This window comes from Ischnura elegans, chromosome 5 (genome assembly GCF_921293095.1).
Source record: "Ischnura elegans chromosome 5, ioIscEleg1.1, whole genome shotgun sequence".
Taxonomy (NCBI): Eukaryota; Metazoa; Arthropoda; class Insecta; order Odonata; family Coenagrionidae; genus Ischnura; species Ischnura elegans.
The window spans coordinates 48045739-48060436 of NC_060250.1; the positions used below are offsets into that span (position 1 = coordinate 48045739).

The 14698-nt window shown below is 38.1% G+C and overlaps 1 protein-coding gene across 2 annotated transcripts in view; it reads left to right on the forward strand.

Moving 5' to 3' along the window:
• LOC124158840 (TRPL translocation defect protein 14) overlaps positions 1–14698 on the forward strand; it is an 85793-nt gene that overhangs the window by 58993 nt on the left and 12102 nt on the right. For both annotated transcript variants that reach the window (XM_046534204.1, XM_046534205.1), the window contains 3 exons: positions 1684–1824; positions 7226–7421; positions 13021–13228. In XM_046534204.1, coding sequence (XP_046390160.1) covers positions 1684–1824; positions 7226–7421; positions 13021–13228 — 545 coding nt within the window. The remainder of the gene's footprint in view (positions 1–1683; positions 1825–7225; positions 7422–13020; positions 13229–14698) is intronic.

Consider the following 14698-nt stretch of genomic DNA (forward strand, 5'->3'; position numbering starts at 1 on the left):
TGCTAGCACAGCTACCAGCGTCTTCAGGTCTTTCTTCTGAAGACGCTGGCAGCAGTACTAGTGAAACTGTTGTCACCAAGAAAAAACCAGATGCGGTAGCACCAGAAGAATGGAGATTTTGGAACCTCAACACCACGGAAACCTACGCAGCCACATTAACAAGTATCTCATGTACATAACATTTCGTTTACTCATGGGATTTCATGGCCTCCCACAGTCTCACTTCTATCCACTTATTTGTAAACCATGTGGCTTTTCTCACATTGTGGAAAAAAAAAATCTCATTTAAAAATATGCTCAATCTTCTGGCAAAAACCTACAACAATATCTATCCTCCCCATGGAAATCTTTCACCTTTACTCTTTGGGGTTTGATTAGTCTAGTGCACCATGGATGTAGTTCATGGACTTTGTCTCTCTTTTTAATGGGTGGAACAGGCAGGCAGTGGCCAGCAAGGCATGGTGGCTATGGACCTTTAGGTGGGTTGTCAGAGCATGTGTGTGCTTGTGGTACCCAAAGTTTATTGAGAGAGAAGCTACAGGAGATGGTATGGAGACACTTTCTACGCTAAAAATATTGCTGTTTGTTATTTTACAGTCAATCTCCTGGTATGTAGTGCATAAAGTGCCTCATTCTTTTCCATTTTGTACTGTTCATCTGCAGTCGAGATTTATTTGTTTTTTTGCTTTCTATTAGGGATGGGCGGTTATGAGAAAAAAAACTGGTGTTAGGTTAACCGGTTATTTTGAGTGAGTAGAGTACTTGAGTATTAAAACCGGATGAAAAAAACCGGTTATATTCAGGTCATTTCTGCTGGTTGTTTAAATATAACCGACATAACTGAAAAATAACCGAGTACTTGTTCCATTTCAACTTGAGACCCATTGAAAAGAACCTTTCCACAGCGATAGGTTTCCCCGCCGAGTATTCACTCATCCGGTTATTTCTCTCCCGCTTGCCATCGGTTATGCCAGTGAGTACTCGTTCCTTCGGTTATAACCGGCCACAAGGTTTTTCGGTTAAATATCAGAATAACCGGTTGTAATGTGCTCCGTGGCCTGTAGAGGCGCAGGAAAACCTCAGCCAGTGGGCCGTGTGGCAGTGGCAAATAGTGCTGGAAGTTCCAAAGGTTCCCAAGAGAGTGTGGGAATCAGGAGCCAGATAATTTTTCTCAGGTTATTTTTCGGTTATGCCAAAAAATAACCTAATACTCAGGTTAACCGGTGTAAAAAAATAACCAGTTTTTAATTGTTTAACCTAATAAAAAAACCGGTTATATATAAAACAGATTATTTTTGCCCATCCCTACTTCCCATTACTTATGATGAGAGGATCTGAAATATATGGTTCCACTGATTATTTGCATTCTAATTGTATTGAAAAAGCATCACTACTAGAACTAACATGAAAATTCTTAATTTCAAACTCAATTTCGATGAAGCATTGTGGCCCATTTTTTATTATCAACCATTGACAATCAGAGCTGGAGCATTCTTGGAAATTTTTCATGGATATGTCATTTCCTTAATTTCTTGATGGGTTGCCCTTCTAATGAGCATCAGTTGAATGTTACCAAGTGCTAGACACAGAGATTACTGTTGAAGGGTTTGAAACTTAACTTTCTTTTGTTACATGCTAACATTACTATTTGTGGCCTCTTATAATTTGTCCATGGAATTGCAGGACCATGCGTGTCGCAGTGAAGGCGTGGTGTTGGCGCAGGAGCTGGACAACAAGGCAGCAGAGTCGTGGGTGGGCCATCCGTACTTTGACGTCATCGACAACTCCACTGACTTTGAAACAAAAATTTGCAGAATGATAGACGTGAGTTTTTTTTGGTGAAGGATAGAGCAGAACCTCCCTTGCAAGCTCCTTTGAAGCAGTATGATCTGTTACTCTAAATATTAGTTGACCATCGCATGGAAATTTATGGCATTTATAATTATATGCAGCTTGAAATTGATTCTAAAAGTGTGAAAATTTCAATTTTATCTATTCAATAAGAAAGGGTTGGGCTACTGATTGGAGAGCCCTGGATTCAATTCCTAATGAAGTAATTGGATGCTCGCCAATGAAATTGAGGTTGCTCAGTGAAACCAGCCCCCCTACCCTGAGTGTGTGACACCATAAGTCTGTGGTTCAGTTGTGGGCTGGACTTCTATGAGAAGGACTGGACACTCTCGGAAATTTGTCTGCCTTATTGTCGCCATGTGCCAAATCAACCTCAGGATGGCAGAGTCTGTGCTTGCCGATCGTTGACATTGTATTTGATGAAGCAAATATGGAATTTGCTGCAGTTGTTCCATGGTCACACCGTGGCTATTTTGGCAAAAGCACATTTGTTTCCAACCCATGGGGAGGGATAGGGGATGGGGAATGGGGTGGAGATGGAATGATAAATAATTATTTTCTTTAAATTCAATTTTCAGCTGAGATTTTTTTATGGTTTTGTCTTCGTACAAAAAACGACTGATAGTGCTGGGCTTGAAATCTTAATCTGCAAACTGGGGGTTGAGAAAATAGTGTTATATTTGAAGTTAGAAGCTGGCAAGCCTTTGTTATAATATGTATCACTAAGTGTGGGTTGTCGTTTAATAAATTTTTGGGTCACTGTTTTTTTTGTTTTGTCTCCTATTGCGAACAGTTTGTGGAGATCACAGTACTTTCCTTTCATTTTTTTCTCAGTCTAGGAAATAACACTGAACTAATTCAATGTTCCCTGGCGATCTCACTATACACCTGGGAGACAGGAATTGGTGCCTCAGTGCCTGATGTGTATCGTAGTTTCGCTCCAGTCATGGCAGCAAATTTTGGAGTACACCAGGCTGATGAAGTGGCCCGCCTATTTGCAATCAGCACACAAGGCAATGGAGGCTACCAATGTCAGAATGTGATTTTGGTGGGAGGGCCTTATTGTGGGTAGCTTGAAAACATACTGTCATCTTCTATTATAAACATGGCTTTTCTTGCCAATGCTGAAAAACTTCAGACCACTTATAGCTATGGAAAAAAATTCTCTGATTATGTTTGTACTTTTTGTGGCCATTATTGCTCCCTTAAAGTACTAAGTGGAGTCCATCAAGTACAGGGCTCTGTCAGTCAGATGGGAAGTTAAAAGAAAGCTAATGCGGACATGGTGTCTCTCTTCGCCCTTCCTTCCCTGTGATTCAGATAATCCAGATAAACATTGGTAGCCTCCTGCAAATATCTCCTGAAAAAAATGAAAAATGGTGCGTATAAAAATAAAGGTGTTAATGTGATAGGCACTGCCTCAAAGTGATAGAAACACTTCTGGTGAAACGGTGGGAAATGATGTTATGCGAGAGCATGAGTAGTGACACTCATTAGGGAGGACTGAGGAGTGCATGTGCTGAGCATGGTGGGTGTAGTGTGTGATTGGCTGCTGTCAAATCCTGGCTGAAGCCTATGTGCACTCCCAGAAAAAATCCTTGTGCTATAAGGTGGCCCAGGGATCGGAACTGGCCCCACTCCCAAGGACGTGTTTTTTTCAGACACCACGGGCTTAGTTTGGGGTGAACTCTACTGTAACCTATTTCAAACCATCGCATTTCAAGGTTTCCAGATGTACTTTGTGGAAGCACTGAAAGGGAAAAAGAAAGTCTACATCATTGATACCACTCCCAATTTCATCCAAGGATTGTTTTAACACAACGTGTTTGTTGGGAAATGATGTTGTGTTAATTGGTATGTGATCCCACTCGAAATTCCATTCGAGGATAGGAGGATATAATTAATATGTATGTTTACTCATTGTCAACACAAAACCTGACCTATTGTATTAAAACCCTCCTTGGATGGAAGAATAGTGTGGCAAGCATGTTGTGAACTTTCGTAACCTTATTTGCTACCTTTGGCATTGAGACTGTGTTAATTATTAAGTGATCCTCCCCCTGAGCACAACTCTAAGCATGCCTGATGTTTGATTATTATTCATTTTGTCGAGACCTTGTGAATGTCTTATGGAATGCATCCTTTCCTGGGCCGTCTGCATCCAAAGGTTTTGTGTGTTGACAATTATATTTGTGGTTATCTAGTTTTTCAGAAATGGGATAATTTCCTTCTTCACAGAAATCAGAATCCATTAATTGTAGCTTGTGGAAATCATTCATTTTTGATTTAAATTAAGAAATACCTGTTCTCTTGGAAGTTAAAGATCCATCCTTAACTTCAAAGCACAATTTAAACTCATTTGAAAAAGCTCAGAATGGCATTTTGGCCGTCATACAATTGGCGTCGTTGGTATATGCCTTACATTATAGAGGTAGGTGGTTTTCATCAATTTCTGTCATCCCATTTTACACAATATGCATTAATTTATGATCCATCTATCATTCATAGCTTTTATCTACTATCTGTTGCATTCCTGTTGGGAATATTCTACCAGTTTCTTTTCACTATCATCAGTGCAAATCATACCTGTGTTTACAAAAAATGAAAGGTTTTCAGGGAGCAAAATGGCTAACTTTAGATACTGGTTTATGAAAGTAACCCATGATTAAAACACAAATGGTATTTTCCACACTATTTAATTTTACACTTAACGACCGACCATGGTTTTGACACTAAGTGTCATTTTCAAGGCCACAAGGACGCAAAGTATTGATACCATGGTCGGTCGTTGAGTGTTAAATTAAATAGTGTGGAAATTACCATTTTTATTTTAATCATGGATATAGCAATATTCCACAAAATTAAGCCTGAAACAATTTTATATGTTATGAAAGTAGGATTGTGCATGCATTTGCTTACTTGTATGCATACTCACATATCACACTGTAAATAAGATGTCATGATTTAGGATAGGATTCTTCTGGTAGGATATGATATCAGTAACCTCAACTGCTAAACGTGATCTACAGTGGAACCTCGATCTATCGTTTTTCAGGGGGATCGACGAAAAAAATGATGAATATGGGAAAACGATCGATGCGGGAATGTTTGGCTAGGTTGCCTATGTCCCAGGAAATGCAGGATTTTGGCGCGTAATTATGATATTCATTAAAGGATTCAAACAAGATTTTAGCCAATTACAGGAATACTAGTACTTTATCGAGACACTTAGGTCATATTGTTGATTCAAATAATATTTCTTTCAAATATCCTAAAGGAACACGCCACCTCACTAAAAAATGTTTGCTCTCCACTCGGCATTTACCCTGCTATTATGGATTTCTCTCTGATATAAAAATCCATGAAACGCCATTTCCGGTACACGTATTCACAAGAGCAATGTGCATGTTATGCCTAAAACAACCGCTTTCACCGGCGCAGTGATTGGTTGTGAGATGGATCATATAGGCCAAAAATAGTCAATTATTTGTAATGTTCCTATCTAATAAATATATTTTTCATATAATTTAGGCAATGTGTAAAGTGTGAATAATGTTGCGTTAATCGTCAGCAGCATGCCCGCCTGAGCCTCAGCTTCATCCCACCTCTTGTTTTCATCAGGTAGCTCACTCTACCCCACCCCTACTGTCATGTGCTAGTGGACAGCCCGAGGCATTCTCCAATATTCACGAGCTTTTATCCCGGATGCTTTATCTCATATTCAATTATTTTCAGTCCATCTTTTAAAGTACTCACTTGTTTCTTCGGAAGGGCGATGGTCTGAAGACAGATAAAAATAAAACTAGTAAAAATGAAACCTTACTTTATTAAACCCACACGGAAAACACTCCCTAGTTTGAAGTCAACCCACCCTGGAAAGTACGGAACCACTCGCGCGAGGTGAATTTGGAACTGATGCTATTGCGTACGTCTTACGCAGAAAATACTGCAGCGGGTGAAGCATAAACATATGATTGCGCCATGAAATTTTTTTTCTGAAAGAGAAGGAAACTTAACAATCTTTTCTAATCAGGGTAGCGCCAGATGAGTTGATGAATTTGAATTGTTAGTTAGGAGAAACAAAATATCCTGAAAAGATATCCTTTCCTCAGTAACTCTTACAAGTGAGACTTATAGGATAACTCGTAAATTGATAACTGATAATAACCTGATACCCTCTTTTGGAAAAATGCCACATTAACTGCCGAGAAGCTCAGCTATGAGGATATCGAGTTTCGCCAGAAATCACCATTGTATTTTTATAACTATTTCCTTGTTTTAAATGCTTAAATAACCCTAGAAATATGTCGTGTTTGGTCTCATTCTTTTTTGAATTACGAGCACTTTACAAATATTTCAATCTAATAAAAGTAAAATGCCAATTGCCGAAATTCATTGCTAGACACCTTTTGGGCTAATTGGGCTGATTCATGCAGCAGTTGACCTCCAGAAACTGGTAACTTTGAAGCAGATAGGCTGAAAAGGGTGGGGGGGTGCTAAACACGTTTCTATTGTTCTCGTGTACCTAGATATTTTTTTCGAAGCTAATGTCTTCATAATAGGATCCATGCCCTAGCTGGGACCTTTTTTTTATTTAGGAGAAGAGGAAAACCTCAGAGGGGGGGAGGCTAGTGCTGAATGGAGGGGGATAGCGGATCTTGGGAAATGCACTAATGTAACTATCCCACGGTACTCAGCTTCTCCCCATAGTATCTCAATCTCCTGGGGGTGTCTGTCTTTATTAGCCACAAATAACATGTTGTAAACACTTCGTCTCATTTTCGTCAAACGATGGATGTGGGAAAATTATACAACGGGACTGCCATCTTCAACCGATCAATGCGGGAAAACGATACTTCAGGGAACGATGGATGCGGGAAAAAATTACATTGCCTTTATGGAACTTTATTTGGGACCAGGAACGGCGAACGATGAAAGCGGGAAATAATCAATGCGGGAACGATAGATCGGGGTTCCACTGTACATATCTTCTTGGGAGATCACTGTTGGGAGGGGAGCCTCCCCAATCAGAGATACAGCTGGATGTGGATGAAGGTCATTGGTGGTCGTTTCTCTTTGTCAAAGAATGTTTTGGTTAAGAGGTGGTATCACTTCCACTCTTCTGGTAGTTTGTAGCCTTTTTTTAAGATGCATCACTTCTTTTAAACCTATGCAATCATCATGAAATTTTATGATTACACAGAGTAAACCCTGGTCAGCACTTGATCGTGTCTCATAAGTAACTGCTATTTATAGCCATTAAATATTAAGGTGAAATCGTATGTGTAAACATTTTGTATCATACCATAACTGGTCGAGTGATCACTCCTCTTCTGATAATCTCTCTCTTGATGTCTCTCTTGCCATTTTGAAGGCTGTATGTCAGAAGCTCGGCTTGGACACAGGAGGACGGCTGCTGCACAACTCGAGGAAAGTCAAATTTTTGGTCAAAGGACCTCTGCCTGCGGATGATGCATTCCCTCCGTTCCAAGACTTCGATGTTGTTCATAATTATCTCCAAGCAAGCACCCCATCTACTCAGGCACGGCTACGTAAACGAGGCCAGAGAGGTTAGTCTTTTCAGTCTATGCTGTTAACTCTGTTGCAGGTATGTCTCTCCCATTACTATGTGCATGGCTGTGTTTTGACCTGATACCCATGTATCAACTACAGTAAACTCTTGATTATACGAAGAAGGATATTATGAAATTTTTGATGATACATAGTGAAATTGTGGTCCCGGCGAAAAGCCATTGGTTAATACATGGCGCTATTTGATAATACGAAGTTTTGAAAACACGAAATGTTTTAACACGAAGGGCTCGGTCCTCAGGAGCTAGTGGTATTTGTATATACGAACTACGGCAAAAAAATTGGAAGAAAAAAACTAGTGATGCCAGCGTAAGTAGCTGAATAATCAGCATTGCCGACTGTGGTCTATCAAAAGTGTGAAATCATAAATTATGAGTGCAATTTTGGAGGCTGGCTGACACAATGCCCCTATTTACGTGCCCACTCGAAAACATCTCATAGACAATACTTCGTTGTTTAACACTTTTGCTGCGGCGGATGCACTGGTGCGTCCTGCTCTGACCCATTTTCAAATGCCCCCTGAATCAGACGGGAACGTCTTAGGCGCTCCAAATTACCTCTCGCTGCCCTATTACATTCCGTACTATTCAGTATTGGTCGTCGTTTCTAGGAATCACCTTTCATTTTTTATATAATTACTTTTTCATCTTTTTGCATTTATTCGTAATTTTTGTTATTTTCATTTTTCTGAACTTAATCATCGCGGAACCATTATTCCCAGAGTTGACCGATCGCGTGGATTCGGGAAAGTACGGTATCTCAACGCTATATTACTAAACTGAATACTTAAATTGATTCATTATGTTATACTGTGATCTAAGGGATCAAAGAATGCATCGTCTACCTACCTATAATCATTATATCTTCTGCCTTTTATATATAACGTTGATCGATGAATCTGGTGGTTTCACTGTCACAGTTAATACACGTAGGAAGAGTGTCTAGGATTACGAGCAAATAACACACAAAAAAATACCAGTAAGTTACTATATTCTTAGATACATTCACACGCACATACACTCAGTCTTACACGTACAGAAACATACTTTCATTCTCTCATATCTCAATAAAATAACGTGAAAATATCATCATTTGAATATTTACTTTGCTGGAAACATCGAAGAGTATTTCCAAAGCACGAAGCTAATTAAAAGTGAGATTTTATTCAGCCAACTCTGTCATTAATGTGCAACAAAGTTAATGGGGAAAAGCTTTCAATGATGCAATATTCATTTACAGTTGCACACAATATGAGGGAACAAGAAAATGCAGCTTAATAAAATTTTCTGCCAGAAACATGTAAACAATTACGCAATTAATATCGTGTGTCAACTTTTTCTCAACTTTTTCGCGGCGTTCATTGCCAACACTCAAAATTTCAATGCCGTTACGTAGGTCCTAAACAATTCTTTTCCGCAGTAAAGATTTCTGCTTGAACTTCATTTTCTTTTAGTTCCACTGATGGAAATGTCCAAACTTAAGGATACAATTTTTAAATAGTTGAAAGTCTAGAGTTCGGGTGTGCATGCTGTATAACAAGTTTATCGCACAGGAATGAGCGCAACCACATCCATCGCTAGAACTGCAAATTTTCACGTTGATTGCTGACTTGGGAGTTATTAGCGATTTTTCCACAGAAATTAATGAAAATTCCTTTGAGGAATGACAAAAATGGGTCACTTCGTTATTTTTAGCATGTAAAAAACTTGATAACAATTCGATATTTTTTCTACCATAGGTTGTACGAGCGAATATCTACTTCTTCGCGCTCACATTCGAAAATTAACGTAATCATTTGAAATACGGTTATCGCTTACTTAAGTATGGATTTACGTAAGTCGAGACATACGTAACTCGGGGGATGCCTGTATCTGAAGATAGCTAAAATATGTGAACACATTGGTTTGGACAATTGTCATGGTTGCTTCTTTTAAATATAGTAGATATTACTATTGCGATGATAAATCCCTTGAAAAAGTAGTACAGTGAAACCTCGATATAACGACACCCCACGGTGCACTAATAAACACTCGCTATAGCGAATTGTCGCTTTACCGGAGGTGGAGCAAATAATAGCCAATATACCTGTTGCGAACAGATATACAGGAACAGGAGTGGTGCGGCGACAGATAAACATCTATTCGATAAACGTAAGCATAAATCCAGACGAAAGGCGATGTTTTTTTGCATCACTAAATTTCCTTACTCAAATAACGACTAACTATTCAAACAATTCATAAGCGCCGCACTGAATAAAAATCATGCAAAGCATTGTTTCGTCAATCATTATATTTATCGAACGACAGTTTACCACATAAATTTGAGACTGAGCACTACTTTAACTTCATTTCTAACAGATCGCTAGCAATTACAGAGGTTAAGGAGTCTTGATGAAAGTCTTCCGGCGGTGCAACTCTCGCTATGGCGAGAGCCAACACCGAAAGGGTCTCGTAAAAACGAATTTTTTTACACGCTTATTATAGGGTCAATTGACGGTGCATCGGCTGTCTCTCGTAATAGCGGGGGTGTCGCTATATCCCGTACTCGCTTTAACGAGGTTCCACTGTACGCGTTATTGAACCAGGTTCGATGACAGAATTTTCTATGTACAGTAAAACCTCTATGTAGTGAACCTCTTTACATCATAAACCCATACTTCGTACCACCCTTACGGTCCAGTCAGATTTACATGTAAATTTATTGGCAAACCTCTTTGTAGTGAACCTCTATATCTCATAAATCCTCCATTTATCATACCAAGGAGACACCCCCGAGATGGCCTAACTACCTCAGCAAATTGTACCGAGACAGCTAGAGACCATTAATGCAGCCGCGATTACATACATGGAATGACATTTTCAGCAATAAATTTTTCACCCTTATTATTTTTTCTTTTACACCTTTAATATGCTGTAATTTTCACATTAACCATTAGTTATGGCCATTTTGTTCCATATGAGAGCATACCTAACAGTAAATAAGAAAAAAGATAGCCAACTATCCTAATCATTTTAAGAGACTGTTGAATTAGGAGAGATCACATCGTTTTCTCTTGAATCATGGTAAAAATTAAGCGATAGCGCTTGCTTTCTGCTATCATGAAATAATAAATATATGTTCACTAATGCAATCATGTTTATTTAAATGCATAAATATAATGGTTTAAAATACAGTACTTAGTGCCTTTCATTTCCAAGGGATATGAAAAAATTTTAGTCCTCTCCATTACGATGTAAGGAGGTTTACTGTACCTTTATCGTGCATAACACAGAAAAAGTTAGCTCTTAGAAGTTACCACCATAAGGCATATCGAGGGGCATGATGCAATGCCCCTCGAAAATAATGAATTATGTATAATCCATTGCACTCTTCTTTGATTCTGCCATATAGCCTATTTATTTTGTAAACGTGCCATAATGTTGCCGAATTTTGCTTAAATATAATGGAAAATGTTGCTGAACACTCAACCACTTGTTCCACAAAACCCCGAGTCACAATATGATAAGACAAGTGTCTTGTTATATTTCGGTTCAATGGCAAAGGATTATATACTTAGTTAAACTGACAGATAGGAATATAATTACCACTCTGCGTATACATTACACACGAAACTGAAATCGACCACCATTTCAAGCTAAAATAGTTTACACCCGATCCTTTAGTATTGACCTTGAGAATGAAATTCAATGCCGATATGACAGAAATGTAATACCGGGAATTCCAAGGCAATCACAATAATGTGTGAAATAAAAGGGTAACATTTCATCTCATTTCATGCAGATATCGATTAGTAAGTCCTATAAAAACAGTGTCGTCGAGGCATTCCTTTCACTCTCATCCCTCCACGCCCTCTGGTCAAAATACCATTGCAAGTACAACGCTGCCACAAGAAAGTACTTGGTGCTCGGGGCCTTCAGAATAGATTGATATGCTTGATTTTCGGAGGTGTCACATTGCTAATCCTAACAATTTTTCGTAATTTATGAACACATTTTTAAAAATATATAATTTTACTTTCATTATTTTCATCATAGCTCACAAAATCATATTTTTCAGTAAACATGATGAATACATTAAAAGTCCAAGTGGCAGTGTTGAGATTGCTCGCACTACTTGACATGGAAGAATTTGTGGCCCACCCACAACTGTTTATAAGGGCCAAGAATAATACTGCTGAAGAAGCTAAATGGATCATATAGCGAGCAAATCATACATTGTGGACTGGAATGGCAATGAGTAACTCACGAAAAGTAAAAAATTAAGGTCCAAATACTACCAAAAATATGCCAGTAACAGGGTGTATGTTTTCTTAATGATAATTCCAAGTATTCTAGAGTGTCTTACATATTTAGTGGAAATGGCAGCATCTAAGGTTTGTCCAATCGCTACCCATTCTTTGTCTACACATCTTTGCATTATACATCTTTACATCACCCTATCTTTGCATTATACTCAGCATTTTATCTCTCAGATTTAAAGTGCCTGATGATTTCATTTGGACATGCGTGAAAGATCCAAATTTCTTTAAGCCAGATATAATATCACTAACTTTTTAACTTCAACGTGGTCTGCTATGGAAGTTTTTAGGTAGCCCTACTAAATACTTTTATAATGATCGTGTTTCTATTTTAAGAGCTTTTTATTTTTCTGACTGCACAAGTTATCACATTTGAACTAGCCCACTAGCAAATTAATAAATCCCTCACTTAAATCACAAATGAATCACTTGCCCAACTTATAAAAACTCATAATACAGGCATAATACAACTTATAGCCAAAACGCGCAGTATTGGGAGAATTGCTCCCTTCAAAATACCTCATCACGAGTCATAAGATAGTGAATTTATGTTTGAGTTTCAACATTTTATTGCATCTCTTCCTAATTTCAGCATTGCAAGATTAGATTTATGAGCCTTGTTATTTCAGTTGTAGTGTCATCCAATATGTACCGAAGGCTATTAATTTTCTGACTGATTCACAGGAAAGAAAGTCAAAATTTGGGAAGCCGCATTTTCGGCGATGCATCTTCAAAAATTAGAAATTTTGAAAAACTCCAGAAAACCTTCAGTTGTTTAGATCATTACATTATTTGGATATCCATATTATTTATCTTCTACTGTATATTGCATAATGTTCTCACAAAGTGTAAACCAAAATCCACTCTTTTTGTAATTTGATGCAATTTCTATGTACGTAACATTATAGTAAGCTTTAGAGCTCTGGAAACTGTCGCATGGCCTTATAATCAGTTTTCTATTCATTGCAGAGCCTACATTTCAGTTTTAAGTTTGTAAATTATTATACATGCATGCACTTCAATACAGTCGGAATGTTAATCTATCAATCCAAACACTCATGTATTATCTTTTGTATAGTAAATTGACTTGAGAACATATGTAGGTAAGTTATGTTCTATATTTCTTTGATGCTTTTTTCTTGTTCAAAAATAGGTGACACAAGAGAAAGACATTTTGACTGGTTCTATTATGGCAAGAAACTGTTAAATAAATTCGTGTTAAGTGAGGGATAACTGTATATTGTGTTTGTATTTATTGTGACTACCTCTTGTTGGTGCAGGCCACTGGAGCTACACCCATACGATCCGCAAGCCACGGCTGAGAGGACAGGTGGTTGAGGTGAAGACGCAGGTCACGCATCGTGATTACATCAACATGCTGTCACAGAAGGACGACAATCATTTCACAATTTTCAAGAAGAGGAGGTGTTTCCTGGTGAACAACCAGTATTTTCAGCTGGACATATACAAGGAGCCCTGTCATCCAAGGTACTTACATTCAGCAGCAAGCCTCTCCCCTGTGCCCATGTGCAAATTCAGTTCAATTTCAAAGGAGAAAGACTAGCCATTGGCATACCCTCTAGAAACCCTCATGCGTGAAAAAATTCCTATGAGGAAATATCATTAGCCTTGGGATTTGTACCCAAGGTACTCCACTGGATAGTCCACTGCTATTTCCTTTAAAAATACCTAATTTTAATGCCCTGGTTTTCTAAGTTCAACCTTGGGACAGTTTTGCCTTGCATATAAATTAGTGATAGGTCGATTCCAAAATTTTATCGATTCCGATCCCGATTCCGATTCTGACATTTCGATTCCGATTCTACCGATACCGATTCCATCGATTCTGATGCCATAGGCTCCAAGAAAAATATCACTTAATTCCAGGCAACAAGAAAACCACTTTAAAAATATTACTCTGTGAAAGTCAGTTGACAAAAGCATCTTTCAAATAATTACTATGTAATTAAAATATAATAGCTAAATTTCAAAATAGAACATACCTGAGTACAGAAATTTTCATATCTGTAATAAAGATTACATACTACGTATATGAATCATGTAATATTTGGCCCTTTCAAATTCTCAAGCAGAAAAACCAATTATTCTACATGCTCAGCCAGCAGGTTTTAACGTCTCCATGTTACAGTATTACTGCCTGCAGAAAATTGCCTTTTGCTACACATGTGTGTTATTGGGCAAGTACTTTCCCACCAAAATTGCAAGATTTTGGAGACTTTGGAATTTTTATTAAAAATTATATCAACGATTTTTTTGGATCTTGAATCTTCATGGAACTCAAGTGGTAAACTTTAGTTTTGTAGAGCCAAAAAAATGCTATACTTCTCACGTCATTTAATCAGCCTTACAATCTCTTGCTTTTTTTAAGTTCAAGAAAGAAACTAAACGCTACAAATGAATATCACATCGGACGGTCGCAGTAATAAAAAAGGCTAAAAGAGCCTTGTGGTGTGAAAACTCCCCCTACCGCGCGACTCACCTCGGCGAAGGTGGAAAGGGAAAAATGGTATTGGTTGTTGCCTTTCACGGAAATAGTTCTTTTTTCTCTCTCTTAAGCATGCTGACTTAATCTCTTCACTTTACTTTAATACCCGAGGCATATTTCTTATGCGTGGGATGGTTCCAAAAAATATCCAATCCTTAGAATTTTCACTCGAGTAATGCGCTAAATGGTCAAGTCGATCTATACATAATCCTTTTTAACATCCTCAGTTTAGTGTTTTAAGTCAATGAAGACGATTATCTATGCTTTAAATGACGATTTTCAAGACTAATGTTTTAAAAAACTTGAAAAATCGGCCTCAGTTACCGAGCCTTAAAGTTCCGCAGCGTGTAGCTCAGCCTTGACGCGCGATTAAAAAATCGCTCTTATTTCCTTCGTCGCAAACTTTTTTTTTTCAAGATTTCTTATTAGTACTCTTTAGAAATCTCTACTTT